General features: G+C 44.9%; 1 protein-coding gene across 1 annotated transcript in view; it reads right to left on the reverse strand.

Moving 5' to 3' along the window:
* REEP2 (receptor accessory protein 2) overlaps window positions 1-19,922 on the reverse strand; it is a 48,206-nt gene that overhangs the window by 19,894 nt on the left and 8,390 nt on the right. Inside the window, exon 2 of the mRNA XM_040344343.1 lies at window positions 4,145-4,217. Within this exon, the coding sequence (XP_040200277.1) occupies window positions 4,145-4,217 (73 nt within the window). The remainder of the gene's footprint in view (window positions 1-4,144; window positions 4,218-19,922) is intronic.

Raw genomic sequence — 19,922 nt, forward strand, 5'->3', positions numbered from 1 at the left:
TTGGAGTGGCTAGCTCTCAGACCGGGTAGACTGGTAATTTTTTTATGTATACAGGTTTGCTTTAAAGTGGAAGTCCATGCTAAAACTACAATCCCTGCATCTATAGACACTAACCTCTCTAGCTCTGAATAGAAAAAATCAGTATGCATACCTTTTTGGAAGCCGCTCAGCCCCGATCTCCAGCGGCGGAAGGTCTGATCCCATGCTGAGCCGTCAGCCGCAGCTTCGCTGTGTAGGCGGGTCAGAGGACACGTCTGTCAACGGAAGCCTCATAGTAACTCTATGGGTGATGTCACTTCCCATTCATTTTTCACAGCCGTTGTCGGCCGTGTCCTCTGCAGAGCTTCCAACGCTGGAGATCGGCTTCAGAAAAGGTATGTACCCTGTTTCCCTGAAAATAAAACCTACCCCTAAAATAAGACCTAGCGTAATTTTCCAGGAGGACTGCAATATAAGCCCTACCCCGAAAATAAGCCCTAGTTTAAAATGCTATAACCCACTCTATTACAGTAGTACACAATGTACAATGTGTGTGTTTCTGTAACATAAATGCAGGGAAGAGAGCTCCGGCAGGTCACAAAAGCGCAGAGCAGTGCTATAAGGAAGGTATTTGGCACAATTATATTACGGAAATACACACATTGTACATTATATACTACAGTAATAGAGTGGATTACAAGATTTTACAAGCATTTTAACTAAGTTCACACTGGGGATTCCTAACAGGCAGGTCGAGAGAGGGGAAGAGAGGAGAGCACATTACATGGTAAGACCTACCCCAAAAATAAGCCCTACTGTGTCTTTTGTTGCCAAAATTAATATAAGACCCGGGCTTATTTTCGGGGAAACACGGTATACAGATTTTTTTTTTCAGGACTAGAGAGAGGTTAGTGTTAGAATGTTGGTGGCTATAAATGCAGGGATTTTAGTTTTAGCCTGGACTTCCACTTTAAGGTGCTACTAAAGTACTACCTTGATATAAATGTATGGTACATGTGGTTTGTTTTACTCCTTTATCATATTTTTTCTACAATACATGGGAGACTTAGTAATCCATTTAGTGTTAAAGCCTGAAACACAACTCTTTAAATATAATGCAAAAATATGTTAGGTATGTGAAACGCTTTATCTGGGCTTTTTCTTTTCCATTTGTGCCTGTAACAGGTGTATAGGTATAATATTTCACACCTTTGAGACATATTGCCACATATAAAATTACAGTAGATCATGCCAATATAAACAAATAAAAATACAGAAAAAAACAGCATGCTACCTCCTACCTAGAACTAACCAGTCTGGTATCTTTTAGTAATGGAGAATTTAGCATGCACGACTCGGCCAAATGCCAAAAGTCCCACTTCCAAAGCACTGGCACCCGATGCTGACAGATTCTTCAGACATCCTGGTGCCCAGGACGGCCCATGGGGGGCAAGTAGGTGATTGGCCGTTCCCTGGGGAACTGCTCTTAACAGACAACTAACCAGTTCACTTGCGTCAGGGTAAGTAGGTAAATGGAAATAAAACACCTACTTGTTTATTAATCTTTTAGGCCTCTTCCACACCAGGCGGACTCTGTCGCTACGGAATCCGCCAGCTCCCACCAGCTCAGCGGGAGGTCTCTCCGTTGATCTCTGCTGAGCCGGCGGATGACAAGTCCCTCTCTGCTCACTGAGCGGGGAGGGGCTTGTGCAGCGCCGCCGTTTCCTATGGAGAGATGTGATGAAAACGGAGAGCATATCCGTTTTCATAAGATCTCACCCGATCCGCCACGGACGGATGGGGACGTATCGCCATCTGTCCGATTTTGGCATGTTCGGGTCGGATGTCAGCGGACATGTCTCCGCTGACATCCAACGCTCCATAGGATTGCATGGAGTGGCCATTCAGGTCCGCCGTCAAAACTGACAGGCGGACCTGAACGGTCCGACCGTGTGAAAGGGCCCTTATTCATTATTATTAACTAATAATTTCCTTTCAGGTTCTATCAATGTCCAAAGGTGTCATCTTATCTGGTAGAGCTCAGTATAAAGTGAGAATCGAATTGAATCCTATCCTCTCACCTCCATTCTTAGCCCTATTCTAACTACCCTGTAAAGGAAAGATGTCTATACCCAATACTGAGGGTGCTTCGGTCCAGTCACATGATCTCTCCAGCGTCAGCTTCAGCAAAAAAAAAAGGAAATATTGCCGATAACAGCTGCAGAGCCCGGGCAAATACGTCAACCATAGGCTTACTATGGAGCATCTGTTGTTGGCTGTCCCCCCTCTTCACTTAAGCCGGCACTGGGAACCGATCATGTGACCAGAGCATCTTCAGAATAGGTAAGTATACATATCTTTGTTTTACAGGGTAGTTAGAATAGGCGTAGAACGGGAGCGAAAGCAGGTTTCAGTATAGTTAGTGTTTAACTGGACTTCCACTTTAAGCATCAATGAAGCTCCAATCATTGGCACATTTCTATGTGCCCAAGAAACTCTGGGGAAGGAATCTAAGGTATAACTCCATATATGGGCAGTGATGTAACAAGGAACTCCTTCCTTGGAGTTCTCTAGGTACTTTAAAGAGAAGTATGTTGTTGTTTTTTTTTTTTTTTTCCCCATCATACCATAGTTACCTAGGTGGATGCAACATCGGACTGATGCTGCATCTGTCCCCCAGCGCTTCTACACTGAGCCCTGAGCAGCGGGCTGCTGCCTGTCAGTAAGAAGCTCTCCTACTTTAATCCTCCTCGCTCACTGGAGTGCTGTGCTGTGGAGGGGCGGGGAGCAGCTGGCTCAGGCTCTCAGTGGCTCGCTGAGAGGCTGAGACAGGCATCAGTCCAAGCCCCTGGTGGATCCAGACTTCATTGTCGTGATGACACGGTGCCTGGACTGATTCCAGTGACCTCAGCACAGAGCGGACTTCAGAGCTAAAAACGTGTCACAGGAGTGCAAAATGGATTGAGTGGCAACCTGTGAAGCTCTGGTGAACTCCATACCCAAGAGGGTTAATGCAGTGCTGGAAAATAATGGTGGCATTAAAAAAAGAGAAAGAGAGAAAGAAAGAGGGAGGGAGGGGGGAGAGAGGAGGAGAGAGAGAGAGAATGAGAGAGAGAGAGAATGAGAGAGAGAGAGAATGAGAGAGAGAGAGAGAGAGAGAGAGAGAGAGAATGAGAATGAGAGAGAGAATGAGAGAGAGAGAGAGAGAGAGAGAGAGAGAATGAGAATGAGAGAGAGAATGAGAGAGAGAGAATGAGAGAGAGAGAGAATGAGAGAGAGAGAGAATGAGAGAGAGAGAGAATGAGAGAGAGAGAGAATGAGAGAGAGAGAGAGAGAGAGAATGAGAGAGAGAGAGAATGAGAGAGAGAGAGAGAGAGAGAGAGAATGAGAGAGAGAGAGAGAGAATGAGAGAGAGAGAGAATGAGAGAGAATGAGAATGAGAGAGAGAGAATGAGAATGAGAGAGAGAGAATGAGAGAGAGAGAATGAGAGAGAGAATGAGAGAGAGAGAGAATGAGAGAGAGAGAATGAGAGAGAGAGAGAGAGAATGAGAGAGAGAGAGAGAATGAGAGAGAGAGAGAGAGAGAGAGAATGAGAGAGAGAGAGAGAGAGAATGAGAGAGAGAGAATGAGAGAGAGAGAATGAGAGAGAGAGAATGAGAGAGAGAGAATGAGAGAGAGAGAATGAGAGAGAGAGAATGAGAGAGAGAGAATGAGAGAGAGAGAGAGAGAGAGAATGAGAGAGAGAGAATGAGAGAGAGAGAGAGAATGAGAGAGAGAGAATGAGAATGAGAGAGAGAGAATGAGAGAGAATGAGAGAGAGAGAATGAGAGAGAGAGAATGAGAGAGAGAAAATGAGAGAGAGAGAGAATGAGAGAGAGAGAGAGAGAGAGAGAGAGAGAGAGAGAATGAGAGAGAGAGAATGAGAATGAGAGAGAGAGAATGAGAGAGAATGAGAGAGAGAGAATGAGAGAGAGAGAATGAGAGAGAGAAAATGAGAGAGAGAGAGAATGAGAGAGAGAGAGAGAATGAGAGAGAGAGAATGAGAGAGAGAGAATGAGAGAGAGAGAGAATGAGAGAGAGAGAGAGAATGAGAGAGAGAATATGAGAGAGAAAGAAAGAGAGAAAGAGAGAAAGAAAAACTAAGTAATATTGATTGCAACTTACATATTCTTTCACATTTTTTGTCTTCACAGCTTTGTATGATGAATATGCTGGATATAAAGTACCGAACACCAGTCTACGAAATAAAATAAATAGAATGACTTTAAATAAATACTATGAAAATTAAACAGTGTAATGGTAACAATCCTCACACATATAATTCATAGTCCCTGAACACATAATCACCTTTCACTGTAAAAAATAAAATAAAAAAAATTAGAACCTGGAAAAGTAAATGTTTACGAATAGAAAATCCATCATACCTGCTGAACTAACAAGACTAGATATGTTGTATGTAAAGTTAAATCTGTATTCTGCACTGACAAACACATACTCTGTACAACAGGCAACAAAAATAGTCTGGTCTCACTGTACCCCATTTGCCTGATCTGCCACTGCTGCCCCCCAATTCTTTCCAAATACTGTATATACTTTCAGTAAGTCACTATATGCATACAGCTGGACTTGTTCCCACGCCATATCCCCCCATTCTCCCATGAGACAGTGCTTAGACCAGGGAAAAGGTCAGTCAGGAACCAAGCCCTGCAATATGAAGGATGGAGGAAGTTGTCCATGGTTGTTCCGAGCATGTAAGAGTGGGGCAAGGTCCAAGACTGGCATGCAACACCAGATGGTTTGCACTATAAAATTGCTAGATTGCAATGTAAAAAAAAGAAGGACAGTGCACCGGAAGAGTGGAAGATCCTCAATAAAACTTTAATTTATTATTGTATTGTACGCACAAAAAAATAGATATAAACACATAATCACATGTAATCTATAAAAATATGCATTTAAATCAAGTTTGTTTTTTTGTTTGTGAATACGATACAGTAATAAAAGTTTTACTGAGGATCTTACACTATGGTGGTGCTCTCTCTTTTTATATAAAAGTGTATATAAAGGATTTCCCAGTTCAGAGACAGCTGCAAGGTTGTGGATCCCAATCTGTATTTAGTTGCTTTGAGAGAGACATTTAGAGTAAACTCCCGATATTATTATTGATTGCATCATTGTATCCTTTCCGTTTTTTTCGATGGTTATTGTTTAGTTATTTGCTAGATTGTTATCATATATACACACATTATGATTCAAGTGAAATCTCAGCAATACAATTTCTACTATGGCAGTGGCGGCCTGTTTTTTGAAGCACAAAATTACAGCCAGGGGGCTAGATTCAGATAGATTAGCGGATCTTTAGATCCGCGTAATCTATCTGATTTACGATCCGCAAGTTTTTGAGGCAAGTGCTGTATTCAGAAAGCACTTGCCTTTAAAGTTGCGCCGGCGGATCGTAAATCCCCCGGCGGAATTCAAATTCCGCGGCTAGGGGGAGTTTACTATTTAAATCAGGCGCGTCCCCGCGCCGATCGTACTGCGCATGCGCCGCCGGCTAAATTTCCCAGCGTGCATTGCTCCAAATGACGTCGCTAGGACGTCATTGGTTTCGACGTGAACGTAAATTACGTCCATCCGTATTCGCGACCGACTTACGCAAACGGCGTACAAAATTCAAAATTTGACCCGGGAACTACGGCCATACTTAACATAGGATATGCCGCATATAGCAGGGGTAACTATCTGCCGGAAAAAGCCGAACGCAAACGACGTAAAAAAAAGCGCCGGGCGGGCGTTCGTTTCTGAATCGGCGGAACTCCTCTTTTGCACATTCCTTGCGGCCGGCCTGGAATTGCAGCCTAAGATCCGACGGTGTAAGTCACTTACACCTGTCGGATCTTAGGGAGATCTATGTGGAACCTGATTCTATGAATCAGGCGTATAGATACGACGGACGGAACTCAGAGATACAATAGCGTATCAGGAGATACGCCGTCATATCTCTATCTGAATCCGGGCCAGAGACTATAATAGGCCTCAAAATAGGGGGGCAGAGCACTGTGTCCCGATCCCACCCAGTTGTGTGACGACAGCGAATACATTTTCAATATTCAATATTCTCCCCGCTAATCAGGCAGCAGGTGTGAGACCAGTTTGCCGATTGGCCAAAACATCAGGCGATCCTATTACATGCCTGACATGGCGCCAGGGAGGAAGCCACTGGAGCCAGAGAGGAAGCCCGCCGGCCTGGAGCTGCTGCCCGGACCCCACACCCGCTAGCCTGGAGCTGCTGCCCAGACCCCGCACCTGCCAGCCTGCAGCCGCTGCCCGCACCCCGCTGCGCTGGGCGACACCCCCATCTATCTGGATCTATCTATCCAGGTAAGTGCTGGTCCAACCGGCAGATGCACGCATGGGGGGGGGGGGTGTAGTTGTTAGTGCCACGCTGGGGGGGGGGGTTGGTGGTTATTTGCTGCCCCCCCCCAACAAGAAACCCACCAGCCGCCACTGTACTATGGTACAAGACCTCATGCAGACAGGACATTTTTTCTGCTGCTCCTAGGTGCGTTTTTTTCCTGCTTATAAACACATAAGTGATTAGAGGAATTTAGAGGCAGGAAACAAAAACAAAGCCAGTGCATTCAGGAGCAGCAACAAAAAAAAACCTGACGTGCCTAAACACATGTAAGTGCGTCTAAACATGCCTAAGCGCTAGGTTTTGTACTTGAGCATTAACTCATTTCATTGGGCAGAAACAAATTATTACTCAAGTGTCAAGCTTTTTTTTATGCAAAAGCACTCCTGCCAAAAGGAAAGGAGGGAGAGTGTTAGCAAAACGTCCAGTGTGCCTAATCAGTGTTGCCAACCTACCAGATTGAAATTTACTGACAAGACATCAAGTTTTTACTGGCATTTTCAAAAGTTACAAAGTTACAGTTTAAGTACAAATTTCAGAATTCAGGCTACAAACAAGTACAATATGCAATTAGCAAAGTGATTTAACCACTTTAGCCCCGGGCCTGTTTTTCAGAGTCGGTGTTTACGAGACAAAACCATTTTTTTTTGCTAGAAAATTACTTAAAACCCCCAAACATTATATATTTTTTTTTCTAACACCCTAGAGAATAAAATGGAAGTCATTGCAATACTTTTTGTCACACCGTATTTGTGCAGCGGTCTTACAAGCGCACTTTTTTTGGAAAAAATTCACTTTTTTAAATGAAAAAATAAGACAACAATAAATTTGGCCCAATTTTTTTATATATTGTGAAAGATAATGTTACGCCGAGTAAAATGATACCCAACATGTCACGCTTAAAAATTGCGCCCGCTCGTGGCATGGCGTCAAACTTTTACCCTTAAAAATCTTGATAGGCGACGTTTAAAAAATTCTACAGGTTGCATTTTTTGAGTTACAGAGTAGGCCTAAGGCTAAAATTAATGCTCTCGCTCTAACGATCGCGGCGATACCTCACTTGTGTGGTTTGAATACCGTTTTCATATGTCGGCGCTACTCGCATATACGTTCGATTCTACGCGCGAGCTCGTCGGGACGGGGCGCTTTAAAAAAATATTTTTTTGCTTTTCGCATTTATTTTTATTTATTTTAGAATTTTTAACACTGAAAAAAAAAAAGCATGACAGGTCCTCTTAAATATGAGATCTGGGGTCAAAAAGACCCCAGATCTCATATTTGGGCTTAAATGCAAAAAAAAAAAAAAAAATTTGGAAATGTCATTTTTTCAAATGACAAAAAAAAAAAAATGTTTCTTTAAGACGCTGGGCGGGACTGACGTTTTGACGTCACTTCCGCCCAGCGGAGCTATGGGGACGGGCGAAGGAGATTTTTCCTTCAGTCTCGTCCCCGCTCAGCTGCCGGATGGTCACGATCTCCTCCGCCGCTACCGACAGCTCCGGTAAGCGGCGGAGGGCGCGGGAGAGCGGCGGGAGGGGGGGGGCCCCTCTCCCGCCACCGATAACGGCGATCTCGCTGCGAATTTGCCGCGGAGACCGCCATTATCGTTAACACGGCCGCCCACAGAAGAGATGAATATCTCGATTGTGGCAGCAGCTGCTACCGTTACCGAGATATTCATCTCTAAAGTGAGGACGTATAACGACGGTGGGCGGTCGGCAAGTGGTTAAGGTAAGATATTAAGGCAAAAAAACATATTTCTTATTTTTTTTTTTTTATATATAATAAGTAGCTCAGGGACAGGATTCAGGAGGGTAAGAAATTAGAATTGACTCTCACAGTGACACTGACAGCAGTGTACAGCAGCACAGTTAATGATGACACCTCACCGACACGACACGTTCCCTCATGAGTCGCAGTGACAGTCTCTCTCTACGCCAGGTGGTCCCTTCAGTCCAAAGAACCCTGAGGGTCCCTCTCCCGCGGACCCACACACTCATCTCTGGCCGCTCCACTCGGCTCCCTTGCACCACAACATCACAGGACATGCTCCGCCCGAACACACTGTAGCAGGCACGCGTATGGTCTCGGCCAGCTCACCGAGCATCACAGCCATATTTTTAACTGTTAACTTTTTTCTGTCACTGATATTTACAGGCAGGAGAAAAATACTGACGGTTGGCAAAACTGGGCCTAATACTGAACTGCACGTGACAATTCAGTCAGTCTGTGCTTTGCAGTGTTTTATATAAAAGAGGAGGTCAGCTTTAAAGAGGACATGAACTGTGGAAATTGTGCCAAAAAAGGAAAGCCAGAAGGCAAAGGACTAGTCACCAGCATTGACTTGGGCTTACTGGAGCTATTCTTTACCCAGTTTTACTGACTTTTATTGCCTGCACTGTGTCTATGTGTAATGGCCATCTCAATAGAGGAGCAAGGCTCATGTCAGATTTGCCCCCTGATGACTACAGATCTGATAACTAGTAGGGGAATATTTAAAGCGGAGGTTCACCCAAATAACATCTATATCAGACCAACTTCCTTATACTTCTAACATGTACAGTCCGCATTTTTTTTTTTTTACGCTGTACGTACCGTATAATCTATATTTGCAATATGGCTTCCGGCTACTTCTCCCCGCGGGAGTAGGTGTTTCTATGCTGAGGAACGTCCTCAGGGATGATTGACGTCCTTTCAGAAAAAGTTCCCCCTGGCAGATAAGGCCCCCCCCCCCCCGTATTGCGTAGGCGAGTCACGGCGTTTCCGAAAGAAGCCGAATATGTAGAGCTGCAAGTCGGCTCTATACGGCGCCTGAGCACCGACTAGGAGCCACGTAGAGCTGACTGCGCAGGCGCCGTATAGAGCTTCTTCATGTTCGGTGTCTTTCGGAAACGCCGTGACTCGCCTACTTTTTCTGAAAGGACGTCAATCATCTGGGCGACCTCCCAGAGGACATTCCTCCTCAGCATAGAAACGCCTACTCCCGCGGGGAGAAGTACCCGGAAGCCAGATTGCAAATATAGATTATATGGTATGTAAAGCGTTAGAAGTATAAAGAAGTTGGTCTGATATAGATGTTATTTGGGTGAACCTCCGCTTTAAGAGGTAGCACAACTATGGAGTGGTATACAATGCACATAGCCACACAATGAATAAAGTAGAAGCAGGGAGTTGCACAGTGCAGGTCCTCAGGTACAGATTTCACTTCAGCAAGGAGAACAATGAGCAGCATAGTAGTGACATCACCAAATCCCATGAGACTAGCAGTTCCAGGCAGCAGTGCCTCTCATACAACATATATGACTATGAAGCTGTGGGGACAGAAGTGCACTGCTAATTTTTATGAGGAATTTAGGATGAAAGATAAAATCTTTCAGGATATTGCTTAGGGAAAATGAAGTTCCTTATAACATGGCACATCTTCACTTTTTAAATTCAGGTCCACTTTAATAAAAAGCATGTCAAGGAGGTGTCAGCTTTTGTCGATCTTCTGTCACTGAAAAAATAAATAGATTAGCTTCCCGGATAGAGCAAATAATTCTGCTGACTAGACAAACGCTTTTAACACGTCAGATTAACTCCTTTATACTGTATGTATAATACATACAGGGGAAGTAAAACTGGATGAATACAGCATTTACTAATGCAGGAAAAAACGATAAAAATTGATATTTATGAGTGCATAAATATAAAACTAAAGATATTAAATGCTACCGTTCACACAAAAAAATCAGTATCTATTATTCTACTACTGTATAATGTATTCCTGATACGTCAATCTAGAGGCATTTACTAGACAAATCTGTCTGGGTCCTTATTTCGAATTTGGAAGAACAGTTGATTTTTCTGGACAGCTTGTATTGATAAATCCAACAAATGTAAAATCAGCTGTGTTCAACCCAGCAAATTCTATTTACCCAGCAAAGCAGATTATTAATCCAGGATAGATACGTGTTTAAGCATATTAGACAGCGTTATTTTCACAATTTCATTCTTGAACCTGTACCATCAGGCTAAGGCTGGCCACACATTATACAATTTTCCTTTAGATTCACCAAAACCATATAACATGAGGTCAAACCTAAATACTTACTTTCAATTTGTATGCAATCAGACAGGCACGTGCACTACATAAATCAAAAAAGAAATTGAACAAGAAAATTGTATAATGTATGGCCAGCCTAACATATTGATAAGGTTGAGATTCCGGTACATTGTACATGAATTTCTGAATGCCATGATCAAAGGCTGACAGGATTTGGGAGTGATTTATGGCCGTGATATGATGTAATTTGGGTCTAATATAGGAAAAATCAGTAACTGGAAAAAAAAAAATGATATGGCCATCTTAAAGCGGAGTTCCACCCATTTTTGAGAGGTGGTCTTAAACAAAAGGCCACCTCTCAACCCCTCGTTTTTGGATATTACATTTTTTTTTTCTAACATACCTTTTTGGAAGTGCCGAGTGTACTTCCGATCCAGCCGGGCTGTGGCCCAATACCTTACGTCCTCTTCTGTGGCGAGCTCCCTCGTCTTCTGGGACCTGTGTGTCCCCCAGAAGACAAGCTGGCCATTCACAAAGCGGCGCGCGACTTGTGCATGCACAATAGAAAACCAGCAGTGAAGCCGCAAGTCTCCACTGCCGCTTTCCCTTAGGCCTTGTACACACGGTCGGACCAAACCGATGTGACTGGTCCGTCGGACCGTTTTCATCGGTTCACCTCTAAAGTGGCCGTACGGCCTGATATGTGTACACACCTGCTAGTCCAAAATCCGATCGGGTCAGAACGCGGTGACGTAAAACACATGACGTGCTGTATAAAACGAAGTTCAATGCTTCCCAGCATGCGTCGACTTGATTCTGAGCATGCGCGGGTTTTGAACCGATGCTTTTCTGTACTAACCATCGGTTTGGTCCGATGGGGCAGCGGTCCATCGGTTCGGTTTTGAAGCACGTTTTAAAATTTTGGACCGAAGTAAAACAGACCGATGGCCTATACACACGGTCGGTTTAGTCCAATGAAACTGAACTTCGGTTCATTCTCATCGGTTTGGTCCGACCGTGTGTACGGGGCCCGAGTTGGAATGGCGGCCCAGTACCCGATCCGATGGCTGGAACACCGTTTTAATTATGCATGCCCCAAATTTCCAGTGCATTAGAAAAAATGCATCCAGAAGCATCTAGAAAGCCCCAAGATAGCTTCCAGTGGTGTGGTTTGTACGATTCTTGCCTGAACTCCAGGAAAACACTTAAATACCCCTATGTGGACACTCCAAGGCACCATTCACACCTGAGAATTTTATACCTTGGAGCCCAAAGCTCCAAAACATTCAGGAAACAAAATGCCATATAATGAAATAGAAGCCGTTCACATAGGAGTGTTCAGGCACCTGTAGTTCAAAGTGGATTTCTCAAACCCGCCCATCAACATTGAAAAACCCGCCCTTCATTTGTGTAAACACGCCCTGCAAACACGTGTAGTTTATTGAGAAATCCACCCCCAACTTATCAGCTCTGGCTATTATTATAAAATACGGCCTCTTCTGTAGGCATCCACCCCTCACATGCTTTAATCAACAATATATCCGCCCCTTGTAGAGTTGCACGAGCATCGGTAGCGTGCGGGAGCAGGTGGCACAAAGTCGTCTGCTGTGCGCAGGCGCCGTGTACAGCTGTTCATGTTCGGAGACTTTCGGCGGCTCCGTAGTGTGCAAGCACTGCGCAGTATAGGGCGGACATAATTCGACACAACACCGGCAGTCGCTTCTCCTCCCGGCCAATCGGGTCCTAGGACTCCCAGCCAATCGGGTCCTAGGACTCCCAGCCAATCGGGTCCTAGGACTCCCAGCCAATCGGGTCCTAGGACTCCCAGCCAATCGGGTCCTAGGACTCCCAGCCAATCGGGTCCTAGGACTCCCAGCCAATCGGCTGGGAGGAGAAGCAGGAAGACATTGGCGAGTATTAATTCGCTAATGTCACTCAAGTAGATGGGCTCGGGGGGCACAGTGCACTGCGCCCCGAGCCCACCTTTTTTGAAGCCAATTAGAGCATCAGGCTCTAATCATGTGCTTCAAATACAATTTAAAAAAAGGAAAATTGAAATCCCAATTGAAATCCATGCGTCTGATGCCCCACATGGAGATTAGGGGCCGGTGCCCTTGCGCCCCTTATGAGCGGCCGCCACTGGAATGCAATCTATCTGTGTCCTGATTTATGCATTAGTCCCGCATCGATGTACATTCTGGGATGTACTTGGGAGATCCGTGCAACTGTCAGCCTGTCATTGATTTTAAAAGGCTGCCTGCATGTGGCTTCATGGAACACCTGTGCATCCCACATGGTAATGAGCGCCCCTTGCATGGGTGTATGAATCAGTAAACCCATGTGAATTACGTCTGGAAAAAAAAATGGAAAATGTTTTAAACCTTTTCCAATATTTTTAGAACCTAGATGGGCTTTTAGGTAATTAAATATAAATGCATGCACTTTTGTTTACATCTACCTTCCCTCAGATTAACATGGAGCTTCAATTCAAATCCACCTGAAAAACTGACAGTTGGATCTTATGGGACCACCCGTGTGAAAGGAGCCTAGGTGTAGACACAAAGGGGGGGGGGGGGATTTACTATAACTGGAAAGTGCAAAATCTGGTGCAGCTCTGCAAATAAACCAATTAGCTTTCAGGGTTTTTTGTCAAAGTTATGCAGGCATACATGATCGAATTCCAAACTAATTTTCCTTTAAAAATCTGAAATTTGGTGCGTTTTATAATCCGATGGTGCCCAATTGATTTTAAAATTCGACCAACCAAGCTTTCAATTTCACCTCATGTTGATACCAAAAAGTATTTTCATGGCCGGGAATCTTCTTTTCTTTCCAGGCCACAGCTCATGAGCATTTCATTTTCGATTATATTTCTCGCACGATACTTCCATCATTAATTAGAAATTTGTTTGTTTTTCAAAAAAATCACTCAAAATGTGATGGCCGCACAAAATCGGCCGTTGCTGCAGCCCACTAATGGTGCGATATTCTAAGGAAAGTTCTTAGTTACGATTTTAGAAAAGAAAATTATTTTTTTAGTAGGGCCGGCTTTAGAAGCCGATTGGCTACCATGCACAGCTGCACCAGATTCTTAGCTGGATTCAGGTAGATTGCCGCATCTTTCAGGCGGCGTAGCGTATCGCATATACGCTACGCCACCGTAAGTCAGAGAGGCAAGTGCTGTATTCACAAAGCACTTGCCTCCTAAATTACGGCGGAGTAGTGTAAATGGGGCAGGCGTAAGCGCGCCTAATTCAAATGAGGATGAGGGGGGCGTGTTTTATGTAAATGGGTGGTGACCCGTCCGTGTACATATCCCAGTGTGCATTGCTCCAAAGTACGCCGCAAGGACGTATTGGTTTCGACGTGAACGTAAATGACGTTCAGCCCCATTCACGGGCGACTTACGCAAACGATGTAAATGTTTCAAATTTCGACGCGGGAACGACGGCCATACTTAACATTGACTAGGCCAACTATTTGTTCAACTAACTTTACTCTGGGAATCGCCTTACATAAACGGTGTATCTTTACTGCGACGGGCAAGCGTACGTTTGTGAATCGGCGTATCTAGTCATTTGCATATTCTACGCCGAACTCAACGGAGGCGCCACCTAGCGGCCAGCGTAAATATGCACCCTAAGATACGACGGCGTAGGAAACTTGCGCCGCTCGTATCTTAGCCTAATTTAAGCATATCTGGTTTCCAGAATAAGCTTAAATTTGCGACGGCGTAGATTTAGAGTTACGACGGCGTATCTACTGATACGCCAGCGTAACTTTCTGTGAATCTACCTATCTGTGTGCTCTAGCTTTATAGTAAGGCCTGGCTCACCCCTCTGCATTTTTAGGCCTGCTTCACATTATTTTAGGCCTGGTTCACACCTCTGCATTTTTAGGCCTGGTTTCCAATATTTTAGGCCTGGTTCACATTATTTTAGGCCTGGTTCACATTATTTTAGGACTGCTTCACATTATTTTAGGCCTGGTTCACATTATTTTAGGCCTGGTTCACATTATTTTAGGACTGCTTCACATTATTTTAGGACTGCTTCACATTATTTTAGGCCTGGTTCACATTATTTTAGGCCTTTTTAGGCTGGATTCACACTTATGCATGTTGCTTTTCAGCGTTTTTGCAGTTCTTTTTGCGGTGCTTGCTGCGTTTTTACCGCGATTTGCGTGTTTTTTTTTTCTAGCCAGCAATTTAAATTTTTTAAAAATTTCCTTTAACAAACAGCTATAAACAGGTTAAAAAAAAACAAAACGCAAATCGTGGCAAAATCGCAGTAAAAACGCGGTACTTTGAATTCTATTACATGCAAAACGCTGCTTTTTGCAGGGAAAAAAGTCCCGACCCTTTCCAAAAACGCAGAGGCACAAAAAAGCATTGATGTGAACATGTTCCATAGGAACCCATGTTAAAAAATTTCCCTGCTTTTCTGCAAAATGCACCAAAAAACGCATTAGTGTGAATTGAGCCTTCGACCTCTTTCACATTGAGGCGTGGAGCCGCGGTGACGGTATAGCCGCGCTATTTGTAGCGCCGCTATACCGTCGTATTTACCGCGATATTCGGGTGCTAGCGGTGAGGTTTTAACCCCCGCTAGCGGGCCGAAAAAGGGTTAATACCGCGGTTTCCCATTGATTTCAATGGGAAGGCGCGATATAGGAGCGGTGAACACACCGCTCCTATACCGCAGTAAAGATGCGGCTAGCAGGACTTTTGTAGCGTTCCTGCTACCGCACCGCTTCAGTATGAAAGCCTTAGGGCTTTCACATTGAAGCCTGCAGGGCATGATTTTTCATGCGGTATAGCAGCGCTATTTTTAGCGCTGTACCGCATGAAAAACGCCTCAATGTGAAAGGGGCCTTAGGCTGGATTCACACCTATGCATTGTTAGTGCTTTTTGCAGATTTGCACTACAGAACGTGTTCCATAGGAAACCATGGTAAATGGACTGTAGTGCAAATCTGCAAAATACAAAAAGCACTAAAAATGCCTGGGTGTGAATCCAGCCTTGGGCCTAGTTCGCAACTATGCATTTTTTTGTGCTTTTTCAGTTTTGCAGAAACACGCTACAGTCCATTTAACATGGTTTTCTATGGGTTTTGTTCACATCTGTGCATTTTATGGAAAAGGCCAGGGACTTTTTTTCTGTTTTTTGGTTCCAGAGACTTCAATAGATCAAAAACATGTATTGAAAAATGCAAAATGCACCTGGAAATATGCAAACTGCAACCTGCATAGGTGTGAACCAGGCTTTAATTTCCCCCCTCACAGCAACAGGAAGTGTGCTATTGGCTTGGATCCCCAGGTGTAAATACAAGAAAAAAAAGTATTAAAAAAATACAAAGGCAGCCACCACATATAAGAAATGGTAATCTGCAATATATTTCATACACTTTAACTATACCATGTCTTTGTATAAAAGCGCAGTAAGATTGCACTGCAGTGACCTGTGGTGACCTGTGGTGCCCTAGGATGCACTGTACATCACTGCACTACTGTGTTATGTGCTTTAGCAGTGACCTGCTTTGGTGTTTATCACAAAACGCATGTCATCACATATCAGTGCTGAATGAAATCAATGGCCCAGATTCAAAAAGCAATTGCGTCTGCGTTACCATAGTTACGCAGCGCAATTGCTTACTTGCGCCGGCGTTTCGAATGCTCCTGATTCAGGAACCTCGTTACGCCGACTGCAGCCTAAGATATGACTAGCATAAGGCTCTTATGCCAGTCATATCGTAGGCTGCATTCTTACGATGGCCGCTAGGGGGGCGTTCCCGTAGTGGTCAGCGTAGAGTATGCAAATTGCATACTAACGCCGATTCACAACCCTACGCGAGCCCTGCGTACGCAGTTTACGTCATTTGCGTACGTCGGTTTTTGCGTAAGGCTGCCCCTGCTATTAGCAGGGGCAGCCAATGCTACGTATACCCGTCGTTCCCGCGTTTGTTTTGTTTGCGTAAGTGAATCGTGAATGGCGCTGGACGCCATTCACGTTCACTTTGAAGCAAATGACGTCCTTGCGACGTCATTTACCGCAATGCACGTCGGGAAAGTTTCCCGACGGAGCATGCGCACTACGCTCGGCGCGGGAACGTGCCTAATTTAAATGATCCACGCCCCCTACGGAGCTACTGCTCCGTGAATCAAGCGTAGCGCAGGAAATTTACGGAGGCGCAGCGGCAAAACGGTGCGCTGCGCCTCCGTAAAAAATGGGCAAGGCTACCTGAATCTACCCCAATGTAAATCAGCAAGGCAGGAAGAAACTTGCACAGCAACGGTAATAATAATAATAATAATGTCACATTATATACAGTGAATGCGCTGTATGTTTTATCATATCTCTTTTCAGCATAAAATAAAAACTTGAACCCAAACCTACATTTAAAGTGTCCCTGTCACAATAATTAAATTCCCCCAAAGAAATGTCACTGGGGAAAAAAAGAACAATACAGGACCCAGTAGTGACATGGAGCTTGCAGGAAGAACCAATGAATGCAGTAAGGGACCAGGGGATGGACAGTCCTGGGTGTGTTGATTTCTGCACAAATTTGAGGCGGCTAATTGTTTTCAATGGAATAGGGTTCAATAGTAAAAGCTGTGGAAAGGTGAGTATCTACTCCTTTGCCCAGACAGTTATATGGGGAATGTGAGTTTAAAGAAATGACAAGAAAAGGGGGCAATTTTACCCCCCTTTTCTCCATGGGAGAGCGACGGGGAACAGTGGTTCTTCCTGGGGAAGGGGGGGGGGGTTTGTTCTCCCCCCTTCCTCCTGTGAGGAGAATGGCCAGTGGCCTCTGGGTGACCTTTCCTGGGCTGAGTAGTTTGCCCGGGAAGGGTCAGTTTAAATTTAGTAACTTGCCCTCCAGGTGACCTCTCTCTGAGGGAACCTGGCGGGCTTTTTTGAACTTTGAATGACCCTCCTGGGCTTCTGGTCAGAAAGCCCGGGAAGATCTAGTTTAAACTGGTCGGAACCTGTTGGATTATAGCCCGTTCTGGGCTATTTAAAGCGGGTTCCGTCCAGTCCAGGCTCATTCGCCTCAGAAGACTTGGAGCTGTGGTGTTCTTCTTTGAGCAAACAGCGTCTTCTGAGGCCGGAAGAATGAGCCTGCTTCGTCGGCTGATTGAGAGAGCGGGAGAGGACGGAGGAGAGGATTGGATCCGCCGGTGTCTGGACCTACCTTCGAGTCAAGAGGCTCCGGTGGGAGCCGCAACGGTCAGCGGAGGTTCCGGTTCGTCCGTCGCCGATACGGAGCGGCGCTCGCTGGAGGTCCGGGATCCCGCCGAGAACCAAGAAGAAGCCAGGCCGAGGATGGAGGTCGAGGTTCCGGTCCGGCGGCAAAGAAGAAGCGGCACCCCCGTTCGTGCTCCGGAGCCGGCCAAAAGAACGCGCACTCCGCGCAGGGTATACTCCCCCTCCCCTCCCCGTGCAGCCAATTCTCAGAGAGCGGGTCCTTCTGAGGACCTTAACACGAGTTCCGGAGGCAGGGCCAGGGGCGGAGCTAGAGGCAGAGCCAGGGGGGGGGGCCGCGGGAATTTCAAATTTCTTCCCATACAGGAATTCCGGGTCTCCGGTTGGTGAACCGGCAACGGGAGGAAGAGGCAGCGCCAGAGGAGGAAGATCATCAGGCAGATGGGCTTCCTCACAGCCATCGCCAGCACCACAGATGTCACCTCAGAGGACGACGGGGGCTGCCTCCAGTTCTATGGCAGCTCCTGCTACTGATGCCGGAACAGCGCAGAATGTCCTAGTGCCTGCTGCTACCCTGGGTCCTTCGGATAGACCAGGTATGAACGAACCTACTAACACTCTGTTGTGTAATCTTGCTGATTTGTTGTCACAGGTTGCTAGGGAACTGAAGGCGAATCCTCAGGCCGCACAGGGTACTGCAGCTAGTGAGCCTTCTGCTATTAGCGTATGGTCGCCATCTAGTGGCGTTTTACCTAACTGCGATCAAATTTCACAAACTAATGTTAACCCTGATTTTCTTTCAGCTAGATCCCAAAATTTACCTGAAACTTGCTTAAAGGAGACTATGTCATGTGAAATCTCTCCGCTGGGTTTCCATTTATCCAATTCAATAAAGGAAAGGATATGGCGGGGGGAGTTCATAGACATATTATCTTTGTTACCATCTGCAAAAGAATTTGTTGTCAAGTCAGATAAAAAAGATGAAGAAGAAAGAAGAAGGCCTGTCTCCAAAAATTTTAACAACTGGTTACAGGCCTTCTGCATTTTTTCGGGGACTTTATGTGAAAAGTTCCCGGAAAAAAGCGCTGGTTTATTTCAGCATCTGGATATAATCCTAGAGGCTTATAAAAATTTTGGCGGTATCTCCTGGTTTAATTACGACGAAGCCTTTCGTCAAAAACTGTCAGTACATCCTTCTCTAAAATGGGGAGTAAAGGACGTAGGTCTTTGGTTGAATCTCTTTCTCCCCCAAAGACCAGCCTTTAATAAGTCAAACGTCAATATTCAATCCAGTGGTACAAGCAATTCCGGTTACAGAAAAGGGATTTGTTTTAACTACAATGACAGCCAGTGCAGATGGCCTAACTCATGTAAATACAGACATGAGTGCGCCTTTTGCGCAGGGGGTCATTCAGTCGCCAAATGCTTTAAAAAAATGTCTACAGCCAATCAGCAGTCAAGTATTTACAAAAGCAGTAACCCCAGTGATTCTGCGAAATATGTACCCATGGCTCAGTCGGTACCCAGACCGGTTGAAGGCTCAGCTCCTCATTGAGGGTTTTAGAGATGGTTTTACGCTCCCAAGTTATTCCGGTCAAGGTTGCTTGTTAGTAAATAATCTTAAATCAGTTGATAAGTTTCCAGAGATAGTTCAAAAAAAAATTGAGACGGAAATTATGGAGGGAAGAGTGGAGGGTCCTTTTTCTGCTCCTCCTTTCAGAAATTTCAGAATTTCCCCGTTAGGTGTTGTCCCTAAAAAAGACAAAGGTTCCTTTAGGATGATACATCATTTGTCTTTTCCTAAAGGACAATCGCTTAACGATCAGATTGATGAGGGGTTATCTTCAGTCTCATATGCTTCATTTGAAGATGCCCTTAAAAAGTTAAGAGGTTTAGGAAGGGGGGCTTTGTTGGCTAAGGCCGACATTAAGTCTGCCTTCCGTTTGCTCCCGATAAATCCAAGTTGTTTTAATTCGTTAGGTTTTTACTTCAGAGGGAAATTTTATTTTGACAAATGTTTGCCCATGGGTTGTTCCCTGTCCTGCTTTTATTTCGAATCTTTTTCGTCATTTCTGGAGTGGTCAGTCAATTTTGAATCAGGTTCGGAACTGATAGTCCACTATCTTGATGATTTCTTATTCTTAGGCCCCCCAGATTCAATGGTTTGCTCCAAGCTGTTGGACACATTCTTTAAAATTTGTACTAATTTTGGGGTGCCATTAGCTCTGGAAAAAACAGTCTGGCCAGCCACGTCTCTAGAATTCCTGGGTATCAATA

This window comes from Rana temporaria, chromosome 3 (assembly GCF_905171775.1).
Source record: "Rana temporaria chromosome 3, aRanTem1.1, whole genome shotgun sequence".
Classification (NCBI taxonomy): domain Eukaryota; kingdom Metazoa; phylum Chordata; class Amphibia; order Anura; family Ranidae; genus Rana; species Rana temporaria.